Here is a 14883-nt window from a genome sequence, read left to right as displayed (position 1 = left end):
TCTTCATTCCTCTCCAATACACTGACATTTTTATCGAAATTGAAAAATATACTATTATTCTATATAAATCCTATAATAATTTTCCGTTGAAATTTAGTACATTTGGCAAAAATTTAAAAGCAACTATAAATAGAAACGAGAAGCCGCCTAAATCTGAAATCCGCGCTAACAAAGCCACAGGCATAAACAATCCTACACCCACAAATTGTGCCAGAAATGTATTAAACCGCAAATCGTTCTGACATTGAAAATTTCATGTTTCTATTTTTTTTCTTATGTATATGTTTCAAATATGTATATTAGAAAAAATAAGGCTTGTCATGGCATATAGCTTGTCATGGCACAGTGGAATGAGGATGTGACCGTAAACACAACTGGTTGTGGGTTCGATTCCCACTTGTGGAAATGAAATATTTAATATTTTCGTTTTTTCGCTCTGTTGTAGAGGCAAAGCGAGGTGTTGATTTCCGCCTCGCAATGCTTTCAGAATTGGAAGGAAAGTGAGTGTCTAGGCACTGTCTCTATCTATAACATGCGGGATACGACGTGAAAGTAATAAAAGAAGTTTCATAATGATTAAGACTAGTAGCAATAGAAATGGTAGGCACAGTGACCTTAATTTTTCACAATCTAATATGAAATATTTCACGCAATTTGCTGAAAAAGGGCGCCATTTGTCAGAATTTCTCCTATAAGGATTTAAAAAAAATAGCAAAACTAATATATATTTTAGAATACTACTTTAACTTCAACTACATTCCACTGTTTCTTGTAAATAATGTATAAAAAATACGAACTAACTCACGGACTGGAGTAGGATTAAGCTACTGACTAAAGCAGATAACAACTGTGGGACATAAAGGAAATGTTCAATATGTTCTTCCATTTATAATTAAGGAATTTTATTTCTTCGCTATAGTAATCAAATCGCAATGCCTCGAAAATTCGGCGGAAAGTGAAGAACGGAGTGTATTAGCACTAGACTCTCATTGCCTACCCTTTTACAAGCGGGATACATTGTGAAGCTGAAGAAAAAGACCTTTTAAATATAAAGTATTCAATATTTGTTTATAATGTAAAAATAAGATCTTTAAAAGAATAATTAATTCACTTTTACCCAATTTTTTTTTAACTTTTAGGACGGATGGCCGCGTGTTATCTCGTCGCTGGCAATATTTTCACAGCATTTAATTAATTGTCCGGACCGCGGACATCACGGCGTCATACGAAGGCAAAGTTTTGCATATTCATTTTTGTTATAAAAGTCGGATTTAGTAAAAGTGATATGTGAAATATTTGTTTACTTCTGGTATCATATCATTATAAATATTATAAAATATTCTAATCCTGATTAATGAGGATCGAGGTCCGTCTTGGCCCATTTTAATTTCTTCTGAGTTTCGCCATTCAACATGCTATGCTTCCTGAATTTGGCGGATAATGGGGAACGGAGTGTCCTTACATTATTTTTTCTCTGCCTCGTCTGCTGTGTGCGGGATACGGCGTGAAACTGATTAATTTGAATATTTTATATACAGTACATTAATTCAAAGAAGAGTAGTGGATAAACTCCAAGAGCGTCGTCTGAGATGGTATGACCACAATGCACATCGGCCTAGGAACTTGGAGAGAAGTGCCTTGCTATGTTGGTTCCTGAAGTTACTTTTCTTGAGTAGGGAGACGAACCCACGACCTGTGGCGCTTACAGTCATATGCTGGTGTTCCTGCCGCATGACTATCTTCAACTCAAGTCGACTCACAATTTCAATAGAAATATCTTAAAATCAACAGAAATATTGTGATCCTGTAAACAGTGTAAAATCCTGAAACATTACTTCAATATATAGAACAAAGGATTTACAAACAAGATTCGTTCAACTTGGTCGCTTTAAAATCATGTAACGCTACGAATTGAATACACCAGTAATGGACGAACGGCGCTGCACAGAATAAAAAATTGATTCATTCTTTATCCCATTTAGTTCCAGCTCCAGAATTGAAATACCTTCGTATTTTGTAACCGAATTGAGTGGTGGTGTATGGGAAAGATTTATATGAACGTGAACAGTTTATAGTTAAGTACGTTTGCAGCTGGTTGGGGCAGAGTTGCTGCGATATTGAATTTTGATATGATTTTTCGTAGATTGGTTGTCTACAACCATTATTCTGGTTTATCTATTGTGTGTTTTTTATTCTATTAGCCTGTTTTTTGTTCAGCTTCATGCTGTATCCTGCATGTAGCAAGGTAGGCAAAGGGAGCCTGGAGAGGGAGTTGAGACACTCCGCGACTCATTTCCTGCTTAAATTTGAAAGCATTGTATGTGTAAAGTGGCGGAGCACAACACTCCGCCTTGCCTCGATACCAGAGTGTATAACACAAAATATATGCAGATATTTTTTTATTATATAGAGAATATATTTGATATTCAAGCAATAAAATATACATTAGGTCCGCCACGCAACTCGCAATGCTTCGAAAAATTTGAGGGAAAGTGGAGAACGGAGTGTTTGAACACTAGGACTCTTTCAAATAATATCGATAGAAATATCGTTATATACGCGGTTCTGGCAATATTATCCACTTTTTTACGTTTTTAAGTACTATTAATTATAATGATAGCCTTTTCAGATTCAAACACTTATTTCTTGCTCAATGAACAGTGTAATGAAGTGTAAAATTCGTATTTAATTAGGAAAAAGTTGATGAAATTGTTTAACAGCGTAAAAATGATTAATGTACAGGGGTAATAAAATGTGGTTTTGACGATTCGTTTAGCTTTAAGATGTATCTCGCACAGAGAAGGCAGAGTGGGCATAGTGTTGAGACACTGGAGTTGGAACCCATAAACGTAACGCATATACGGTTTCAGCAAATACTTGTAATATTATAAATATATAACAATTTTTTATATTAAGCAATAACATTAAATTTATTTATTAAAAGATATAAGCTTTGAGCGAGTTATCGTTTCACAATATAAATGGAACTCGTTCAGATAGTCCTTTGTCAAAGAGAATAAAAGTTTTCACTGAATCAATTTATCTCAACGCCAAGGAGGAGCATTCCGGAGTGATCGCGGATCCTAATGAATTGAAGATCTATTCTAAATAGATAGCAATTTATTACGTCGGTCTGTTTACATTTGTATCTGACGATAGAAGTTTCATTTAATAAGAAAAAAAACCACTTATTTCGACTATTAACGTTTTTTTAGATAAGTGAGGCAGTTCAGCAAATGGGCCATGAACCTGACTATGAATAAAATTTCAGAATTAAAAAATAAAAGTGTATATTTTTTGTGAGAATTTATATTGCGAAGCTTTTAAATAAAATATTTGGCGCAGTGTTGGTTGAATTTTGAATTTTAAAAATATAAATTATTATTTTTTTTCGATAGCTTCATTCATTTATAAGGAACAGATGCTTTATGATTAAAAATATTTTTATTTTCTCATAAAATTAAGATGTTACTTAAAAAACACATTATTTTTTTTCAGCTACACGGTGTACATTATATAGCAGAATAGGCAGAGGGAGTTAGTGTTAAGTAATTACACTCCGCTCTCTCTGCGGAATTCTGAAGGCATTGCCTTTTGATTGGCGAAAGCGACGGCGTTTGTTCCCCTGTAAATAATAATAATGAAAAATCAACCAAATCAATTACCAAATAATTATTTATTGATAGTATAGGTAGCACTCTGATAAGACATATCGCGGCGTTGAGTTTCGCCGCTCAATAGGCGAATGTCTATTTGGGGCGGAGTTTGGAGATTGGAGCGTGTTGATATAAGGTTCTCTTGCTGCAAACGGCAATAGCGTGAAACTGCAAAAATAACAAACATATATTGGCAAATTTTTAACTGTCATTATAACAACTTAGTTGAATAACCCGACAAGAAACTACCGTTATGGCAACTAATATACTCGTATGCTTTTGTACGGTACTTAGTACAAAAAGACAATTAATCTACATGTCAACATTATATGTATAAGAAATTGTATTGTATTCTAACTATTATATTATGATCAAGTAGTTATATAACCGGTGTTTGCTATTAATATGTTCGAGGCGCTTAAAGATTATTAGGATTTAGGGGAGTCTGGTAAATTTTTCCTACCAATCTTTTATTCCCTAATAAATAAACATAAAATAATATTAGATTAAAAAATGTAGTAAAAAACAAGCTTGCTTACCGCCGCTTGCAGCCGGCGATAACGAGGCTTTACAATTTAGCAACATGATTTCTGCAAAATCTAAATACTGTATGAATTTTGCAAAATACTAAATGTGGATTTTTGTTTATATTTTGTTTGATTTGTGGATTTTTAAGATTACTTTTAACAAAATATAAAAAAATATATATTAAATTTACAAATGAGTGAGGCTGGTCTTGCTTGGAAATAAAATATTTAATATTTTCATTTCTTTGCTCTGGTAACGAAGCAAAAAGTGCTGTTTCGCCACTCAACACGAAATGCCTTCAGGATTCGGCGAATTTCGAAATAAGAGGGAACGCAATTGTCTTAATGGGAACGGAGTGTGTTAATATCAGGTTCCCAGGCAGGCTTTGTTGCTGCGCTCTTAAATGGAATTTTAAGATAGAATTTACAATAAAGAAAAACTAATTAATTAAAAATATATGGTATGTTACGAGTTCTTTTCAATGACCGTTCAAGTAAATACAGAAGAATCCTCTTGAATCAAGCAATCTCAAAGAAGCTCTTCTCAGCCTTAGTTTTATTAAAAAAATATATATATTTAAAAGAAATCGAAGGAATCGAGATTTTTTGTTTACAGTTTAATTAACGGATTTTATAAATCCTAAGAACTTTGCGTTTTTGTAAATACTTAAATCTCATATAAGAATGTTACAGAATTGTGAAAATATGATTATGACGACCCTAAAAATATTTGTATATATATAAACATTTCAATTTCATATTAAATATTTAAAACAACGTTTGTTTACCACAGTGAGGAAATAAATAATTTCATAAAAATAACTCCTCCGATCGGGCATCGAACCCATAACCATTACATTAACAGTCAGATGCTGCGTCACGACGGTCTAAAATTAATTCCTGTATAAAACATCGACATTTTAAGCGATATTTTCAAGTAGGTATATATGTAAACGTAGTAGTAAAGAGCAAGTGGCGACCTCTGCAACAGACCTCGATAAAGGTTCATTAAACGGATTAACCGGACTAAGTAAACCCAATTTGGAACCGGAAGCTGCCGGTCGCCACAAGAAATAATTCATATCTATGTCAACTTTACTAAAAGTAGGTTTCATCGCATTTTATTTGTTTTAATTGTAGATTAAAAATATCGAATATTAATACTGTAACGCGACGGTTGTGAGTTCGATCCCCACTTGAGAAAGTGAAATATTTATTTACGATTATATTTCCATTTCTTCGCTCTGGTGTTAAGCGCGGCGTTTAATTTTGCCACTCAACATACAACGCCTCCAGAATTCGGCAGATAGAGGGGAACGGTCTTATCACTGGGTTCCCTTTGCCTAACCTGCTGTGTGCGGGATACAGCGTGAAGCTGATTTTCTTTTAAACGTTGTCTATATTTACTTTGTAATGTTAATATTAAATTGTTCATTCAAAATTGAATCTTGTACTAAGTTGATAAAGCTACAAAATTTGAAACGTCATGAAAATAATAACCGACGCACGTGAGCTCTGAAGTAGCGATAACAAGTTATATTCTCGAGGGTAATCCTACCACTTTAGTTGCTAGATAATGAGATAGAAATAGTTATCTAAAATTCACAATTCGATCATTGTTTTCCTTATAAATGGTTATTATAATTATGTAGGTAGTAGGTTTTCATATTTCTCTTTCGCCCTGAGCCTTCTTCCTTATAATAAATTTTCTATGGTAAGATGTACTGAATAATAGCTTATTATATAAAATTTTAAATTATTTTTTTCCTGTTTGTATATATTTGTTAAAATAATTACCATAAACCTATCTAGCTCATACCCAATTTTTTAATTAATAACCATTATCAAGCAAGTCGTTTGTTTATCACAAACTACGAGTAACATTACGAATATATCACTTCATTTTCATTTCTAAACTATATTAAATTAAGTATTCCATCCATCTATCCATCCATCATCCTTTCAACGTCCACTGCTGGACATAGGCCTTCCCTAATTCTCGCCACTCCGTCCGGTCCTGCGCCCTTTGAATCCAGCGGATTCCCGCGGTCTTCTTAAGGTCGTCAGTCCACCTGGTTGGTTAACCCCCTATGAAAAGCACAAATTAAGTATGATACTTATATAATTATTAACTCTTAATTTCAAATGAAAACCGAGTTTTATCTTAAAACCCTCTCTCGTAGCAACAATAGGATAAGCCAGCACACAACTTTGAATAAACACAAGCAGTGTTAACGAGCTTTCAGTCTGCTAGACTCTGACCGCTTTAGCGTGAAAAGCCACAGTATGTATGGCTAAAATCAAAATACTGGTACATTTTGTATTTTAAAAATTCATATATGCATTGCATTGAATAAATACATATTATTGTCTTTATTATGAAAATTTATCCTGTTTTTAATAAATGTATGGGTATTTTTCATACATTAAAAATGTATTCCTATAAAATAAGTAAATGCCATCGTAGTGCTATTTGACTCTAAATGCGACGGCTGTAGTTTCGATTACCGCTCGTAGGAATGAGTTATATTCAGTTCGTCGCTATGGTAACGCGGCGTTCAGCTCCGCCACTTATCTGTTTCGAAATTCATCAGTTGGAAATTAGGGAACGGAGTCTTTTCACACAGTACAAGTTCCTAGATTAGGTATAGCTGAACCTCCTAAATGCGGGATAAGGCGTAAAACTAAAAAAAAAACTAAAATCCATCCACATTATATATTTTTTTCTATTATAACTTTACTTTTTCCATGATTTGAATCTACAGTTTTTTCACGTCATTACGTAACTTACTACTAACTATAGAAACACTTGGCTGCCAATCCTTGATTTATACTGCAGAGATGGATAAATTTAACAAACATTGTCAGTTTATTAAATCAGTGCACCAGTATTTCCTCACCGGATGTGGCTGCGGGTGAAGCACGTCTTCCACTTCCGGCAGCCACCTAGCGATACCAACCTCAATCTATATAGAGGTAAATAGGTAAGACAAACTAGAGAATAGAGTTGCTCGTAACCTTCACTTGGATAGCATAGATACTAAGTTACTTTATGTAATGTAGGCGTGGAAGGAAATTGGTTCATATTTGTAAATCTTTTTAAAGGTCGCGAACGAAAGCTATATACATATAATATATGTATATAGCTTAGTGTAATGTTAAGAATATAGTCATATAATATTATTATATCAGTATATTCTCCCAAAATGGTTTCGTCACGGCAATGGGTTCAAATATCATTTGGGGTGATGTCGATACTTAGAATATAAATATACAGTTCAATTTTGTTAATAAAGGTCATCCATGCTTTTTTAATTTTGACCTTATTACGTTTACTTAACAAAACTTTTTTTCTGTTTTTTAAAAGCTATGAATCTCATGAACATATATATTGAATTTTTGTACATTTATGTCAATAGCAATGGAGTAGCATACTTTATAACGATAAAAAAAAAAGATTTTGTAAAAAAGGCACACAATGATATTGGTTTCAGCGCCATTGTTGAAATATTTGTCATTTTATTTAAAATTTTAGCCGTTCAAAAAAACAAAGTGCACATAACGGTACTACAGTACTGGGGAAACGGTTTAACCGTCCAAACGGTATCCACAATCCCATACTGTAAAATGAATATTCCCAACAAAACTGTTAGTGTAAATATTTTTTAAGGCTATTTGCATTTTTTTTCTATTTTTACTATTGATATCTTTTTTCAATTTTTTGTGCTGGAACAGCACAACAGAATGTTAAGGACAAGATTTAAGGTCATCGTAGCGCAGTGGGAAACTGTCTCTATCGTAGAACATGAGGTCCATTGGTTCGATTTACTGTCGGATGAATGATTTTTTTATTTTACTACTCTAGTCGACAAAGTGCGGTGTTGAATTTCGATTTTCGAATTGAATTTAGGAAGGAAAGTGCAGGAGTGTCTTGAATTTATTGCCTTCTGACTTTCTTTCTTAAAAGAAGATTAGAAAGGAAACTCTTCTCAAAGGAAGATAGAAAGGAAACTTACGTAGAAAAATGCAATGCAAAACAACAGTTTTCTTTTTAAGGTACTTTTTATATAAACAAAGTAAAGTTAACAATTCTTTGAGATTTTACAAGCATTCTCTATAGACTGTTACAAAGTTAGTTGCTAAAAGTGGGTAATGTCGGTCGAGCGCAACACTCCTGCCGATTCGTAATGCAATTTTGTTAAGAAGTCACAATGAAGCACTCAACTATGTACTCGATACAAACTTTCTTTATAATTTCCATCAGGTATATCTTAAATGTATTCTTGTAGAATATTAAAGGTAATTATTTATGCAATTACATGAATTCTATGAAAAACTATAGCGATTTGCGAAGCGCGGCGTTGATTTCCGCCACTTAGCGGAAAGAAAGGAACGAAAGTATTAATAGGGAATGGAGTGTCTTAACACTGTGTTCCCTAGTTCCCTCTGCCTACATTACTTTTTAACGTGACGGTAGTAGTTTCTAATATCACTTGTTAAATTGGTAATTCAATAGAAAATATTTTCACTTTTCTATTTTAATTATTCTTTATGCTTCTTATTTGTATTCTATCGAGACTTATAATTTAACAAAGAAATACAATATTTTTTTGTATATCCGTAACATTTTTCTTATTTATTCATTAAAATTTAATTGTATTTAAATTAAGAAATATTGGCTACAGTTGAAAAATACGGTAATATTCGGCCGCAGTAATTTCCCGGGGACGTTAATTAAAGAGTTGATATGGATACCTTTAAAGATATGAGATAAAAAGAAATAAACTATTTTACTTCAAGTCTTTATTCAGAAAACACTTACATACATTGTTAATCGTAGTTGATACATCCAAGATAACATCAATAATTTTATCGAACTCCAATGCTTTTTACCAAATATAAATTGTATATTTGGTCGAAACTCATATTGTCTAGGGCCACTCGAACCCGCATATATCTAAATTATTATATTATTTTAGTAATGTCAATAGAACTATAGATATATGTAGCTGAATATATTATTACTACGCTGAATGTACTTCCTTATATTTACGAATAATACGTGGATAAGCTTTGGTTTACGAGGTTTTTATTGATATTTTTACGTTAACTTACACTATGAGTTTAAAAATAAAATAAACAAATTTACAACTACCTGCGAACTTGAACCGACTGAAAACTAAAAAGGAAATGCTGTCTCATAATAAAGTGTAAATTTTTTTATAAAATCAGTCAAACTGTTAAAAGCTATATTTCTAACCATATAAAAGAGTGTAGTAAAAGCTTCGGTTCTACATGATAAAAGTATATATTGTAAGACAGCATTTCGATTTTCTAATACTGATGAATTCCTTTAAGTATTTCGATATGGTATATTTCAGTCGCGTCTGGGGATCCCAATCAAATTATTTTACAATTAACTTATAATAACTTATTGAAAATATTTACATTAACTGTAAAAGTGTAGACGTATTACATACGGCACGGTTTTTATAAAAAAAAAATATTTATTTGTATGTTTTCATGCTTTTAACTAGGAAACATATGAGTAAGTTGACATGGCAAATATTTTGTATTGATAAAATTCAATATTTTATTTAATTTTTTTAAGTAATTAATGAAAATCAACGTTGCTGTATGTAATCGTATTAACAATAATTGCAAATGCACCACAATACAAGCACTCCCACCCCTATATACAAATAAAAATTCTTAAATTCTTACAAAATGCTGCCTTATCGCGAAAATTAAAATACAAGTTTAAATTTGAATATCATATTTTTCATCTAATAATATAAATCTTTAATTTTGTCAATAAAATATTTAAATAATATCGAAAATGATTTATTATTCAGTAGACTTTTGATAAGTGTAACATCCGTAGATCATCCGTTTTATATACTTTTAGGGTAAATATATTGGAATGTAAAATTATATTATATATAGATATAATAGAATTTTGAAAAGATTTATACCAAAAGGCACTACTTAATTTAAAAGGTAAGTAAAATATCTTTATGTATTAATACAATTTTTATAGATAAGAAAGGTGTATAAAAACAGTACGTAATATAGACGTGTTACATAATTAAACATGATTTGGACGTTTTTTTAATAAAATATATTTATATTTTTCTTTGAAATTTGATTCCATTTATAATAAGCATATTTTGTTTTCCAAAATTATGAAAGCTTTTAGTATTAAATAAAAAATCGACAATTTTACTTTTCACGCAAAACTTTTTTAATAAATTCGTCATTTTAAATGATATTCCACGTTTGAACTTAGGTCGAACTTTTCTTATTCGTAAAGAAAAATGACCGAGCCTCGTGCGAATATCTGTCGATTGTTATGAAAGTGATAATAGATTTTTATAAGAGTTTTTTTTTCGATTCATGGTGTGTCCCGCACATAGCAGTGTGTGTGTGTGCAAGGAACCTGAGAGTGTCAAGACACTCAGTTCCTCTGGTATTGGCCAATTGTTATTCACGCTTGGTCTTATAGATACACGGAGGAAATGAAAACAATTCATTCTTCCGAATGGGAATTGAACCCACAAATTTTCAAAAGACCTTTTTCTCATTTTAAAACCTGATAGTTTTCATTGACATGAGTTTCAAGAATTATAGGTTTATGAATATCAGCTGAAAGAATTACAGTTGTATAATAAAACATATTTATTTGATTATACATAATATTATATTTATTATAAATAACAATGTCAAAATTTAATTGACTAGATGAAGAACATTTCTAATAATTCTTCAACTTTTATTTTTAAATCATTGCAAACCTTACCTCAGATTATTTAATACATAATTTTAATAAAATAACTTAAATCAGATGAGATGGACCAAAAAATATGAAGAAAACAAAACTTTCAAAGTTTAAAACCAATCTTCAATGGCAGTGGTCTATTTGAGAACAAAGAATTCACAAGATGAAATATCAAAGCCGAGAGAAGTCCTAACGATGTCCTAAAGAAGGCCTGCTAGTATACAACAGGATATTTTAAATTTAGCAATCCTTTTATATAAATTGGTAACTATCTAAACACCTTACATATAAAATACAATATCTCGAACAGTAATACTATTATAGAGTTAGATATTTTCATAATGGACAAAACATGTCTTATTGATACTAAAACGCCGACATGGATATAAATTCGATGGTAAATGGATGAATTTAATTATTTCTTTTAATAAACTAAGTAAACACACCGATCGATCAAAAAAAATGTCATCTACTATGTGGGACATTCTATTTTTTAATTTGGATAATTTTTAACCTAAAAGGTTTTTAATATTGGTTTAATTTTCTAAAATCCTAGCGAAGAGGAAAGAGATGATTAAAGTGATAGTATAGAAACAGGTGGTGCCGGCGCTACCGGTGGCCCTTATGTCACTCTCCAGTACAAAAGGCTCGTCGATCACGTGAATGATTCCGTTGGTACATTCTACGTCAGGTCTGAATACGTGAATCCAACGTCCGTTCCATTCGACGTAGTAGTCTGTTTGGAAAGAAAAAATAAATAAAAGTCTAAAAGCTACAAGAAAAACTAAAAGAAAAAATGTCTAGTATTATTAGATACAAATTTTGCCAATAAGAGTCGTCAAAAGGCAATTTCAATAGAATTACTGAAGAGACCTGGTCTTTTAGCAACATATATTAGTAAAATATTATTAATATATTTACTTTCTGTTTCAATAACAATGAAAAATATTAAAGGCTCTGTATTTGTTACATAAAAATAACTTTCTTATTCTTAACTTGAACTTTCAAATTACACAAAAATATTTATACAAGAATTATCTAAAACAAATATTAGAAGAAGTATTTATAAATGAAAAGTTGAAAGGAAAAGTAAAAATAAACTCACTCTTATCGGATTCCTTGACGCGTAGTCTAAGAGGGTCGCGGGAAGTGGGCAGGACGAAGGGATGCGTCTCGTTGGCCAACAGCTTGAGATCGGACACGGTGTACGCGCGGGCGGCGCGAATTATGTGCCTCTCCAGGATTTGTTTAGTCTGAAATTCAATATTTATTTTAAAATAAAAAAATATTATATTTATAATGAATTTTTGCTTGAAATTATACCTTTAATTTTACTGCTAATACATAACAATAGTATATCCTAATATATTTAACCCAATTTTGTTTTAGCGCCACTCTGTATCCTGCATATAGGAGGGCAACGGGAACCTAGCGTTAAAACACTTTGGACATTAATTAATTAGCGATATTAACATATATAATATATTTTTTATCATATTTAACAAATTTAGATTTAAAAATATTAGTGTAAGATATATGTATTATTCCACATACAAACATGTAAATTTTACGAATTAATTTAGTCCGATATCCTAATTGAGTATCCATAGGCGATCGCACGCGATATTTCGAATGCATACTCACGTAATAACCGAAATCCTCTTTAAATAAGGCATTGTAGGCAGAAGGATGTTTTAATTGGAATTTGTGCCAGGCGTGGTCTCGCGGCACGAAGTATGTATAGCGGTGCTCCATGTCGCCCAGCTGGTGGTTGAACATCTGTCGCTTGCCGAGATTGTATGTGATGCTGCAAATTTAATTGTGCTTAGTATGCTGATTTCGGAGATTAGCATACTTTTTATGCTGGCTGTACTAATGTACCTATTTGAGTGTACATTTTGTACGATTAAAGTTTATTGCAGACAATACAGGTTAAGATGATTTTGTATATAAAATAGTATGTATATAATAGTACTTGAAACTCTTGTAGCAAATGAGTGAACTCATTTTTTGGTCTTTATGATAAATACTTAGCCATATATTATATAAAGTTACAATATAAAAAGAATATGACTAAAATTAATTAATGTTATATAAGCAAGAAAAGCACATTTTTAACCATTTCGAGTACTCCAATATAAAATGAAAATTTCAGCATTCATTTTGAATAAATAGCCGTATATTAATTATAATTTGTCTTTCAAACAATGCCATTTACGTGTGAAGGCATTTTGTGTGATGGAATTAGTGTCATTCGTAATTATACGTGCATAACGTCACTCGGTTAGTAGACGAGTGTTTGACGTTTGCCAAAATTTGAAAGCTATGCCACAAATAAAATCATATTCGCCATGCAAATTCAGAATGAAATCACAATTGGATGACATGACAATGTATGAATAGAATTAGGAAATAATATACGAATACACAATAAAATTAATAGTGTTTACTATTAATTTGGTTGCTGTTTATTAGGTTCAATTTTACTACTTATTATAAGTGTTATGTTTATTAAGGGTCATATAAAAAAAATATTTTTTTATTTAGTACCACTACAGTTTCACAATTGGAAAGACCAAAAGGGTCTGTTTCGTATATTTTAGTTACTAATAAAAAAATATATTTACAGTCGATTTTTATCAAAAGATACTCACTTGAGCATAGGATCAGTCTTCATTTTCTCAAATAAGGTAGTATAAGGAACGCCAAGTACTCTGTCAATGATGTGAACGAAGCCGTTCGTCGCAGCAATATTGGTCTGCGTCACAGACGCGTTCACTCCACCGCCTTCCACAGTCAAAGTCATGTTATTGCCGTGAGTTATTACGTTGAAATACAAATACTTTCTGGGCAACGCTGTTGGTGCTTGATAAATCTATAAAAATAACATTTTCCAGATTTTCATCTATTACCACTGATGTTTTCATTTGTTAGCAGAAACGTGCTTGTTGGCTTATACAAAAAGCACAAATGAGCTTCCATTTAGACATCTATTATATGGTATATTTCTTATAGGAATGCCATGCCAGGACAACTATTTCGAGCTTTACTAGGATTGAATATACTGTTATGGTCATACTGCTTAATCTTAGACATGCGGTGTTTTTAAGTATTATATAATAGGTATATGATATAAGGAATCAAGATTAATAATATTTTTCAAGATTAATGATAATTTTGAAAAGATGATATTAGCATGCGTTGATGATATGGTCGTTATGATATAATAATGAATACATTTGGGTATGGATTACACAATATTCTTTGAACAGATTTTGGGTAAAATAACGTACTGCGCCAGGGAGCTGTTCCATGTGGCAGCAAAACAATAAACATTATTAAGTATTTAATATCCTTGTTATTTTATTATTTATTAATGTGTCCACTTATGGTTTGTATAAATTTTAGTATAAATAAGAAAATACCCAAATTATAAATTAAAAATAAAAAAAAAAATTTTATTTACAAAGTATATTTTTATGACTGTGTAAGACGTTTAATTACAGTATTCTATTTCCGTTTTTAGTATTTTTTTTATTAATTTCTTTATTAATTTAATTTATAAATTTATCTCAATATAAAAAAAACTTATATACATACAGATTATTATAAAAGTACCAAAATATAATATTATCTTACAATTTCTACTGACCTGGTTCATGTTGTTATGCATAATCGCTTCTAAAGGTAATCTCTCCCGCACCAAATGTAAATTAAGTATCTCTTTTAGCTTTTGATGGTTCCTGTAAAATTATTTTAATTAATAAAATTATATTTGTTTCCTTAACAACGTCGTCGTGGCAAAATTACACAGTATGTATTAAATTTTCATTAGAGAAACAATTTTATTTACATTGTGGATATTGCTAATATGTAATATATAAGTATTTTTATAGCTTCACGCTGAATCTCGCACATAGCA

General features: G+C 31.3%; 1 protein-coding gene across 2 annotated transcripts in view; it reads right to left on the bottom strand.

The window, feature by feature from the left end:
- Positions 1-8971: 8971 nt before the first annotated feature.
- Positions 8972-14883, bottom strand: part of Fas1 (fasciclin 1 Fas1 domain-containing) — an 84747-nt gene continuing 78835 nt past the window's right edge. The window contains exons 9-14 of one of the 2 annotated variants that reach the window (XM_085186854.1): positions 14614-14704; positions 14255-14266; positions 13616-13836; positions 12606-12768; positions 12067-12214; positions 8972-11697 (exon numbers count right to left, since the gene is read on the bottom strand). In XM_085186854.1, coding sequence (XP_085042980.1) covers positions 11498-11697; positions 12067-12214; positions 12606-12768; positions 13616-13836; positions 14255-14266; positions 14614-14704 — 835 coding nt within the window. In that variant the 3' untranslated portion in view covers positions 8972-11497. The remainder of the gene's footprint in view (positions 11698-12066; positions 12215-12605; positions 12769-13615; positions 13837-14254; positions 14267-14613; positions 14705-14883) is intronic. The other variant, XM_085186855.1, reaches the window with a different exon arrangement.

Source organism: Heliconius melpomene, chromosome 6 (genome assembly GCF_056956725.1).
Source record: "Heliconius melpomene rosina isolate 202511_hmr_F chromosome 6, ASM5695672v1, whole genome shotgun sequence".
Taxonomy (NCBI): Eukaryota; Metazoa; Arthropoda; class Insecta; order Lepidoptera; family Nymphalidae; genus Heliconius; species Heliconius melpomene.
This window is presented reverse-complemented; position numbering and strand designations above follow the sequence as displayed.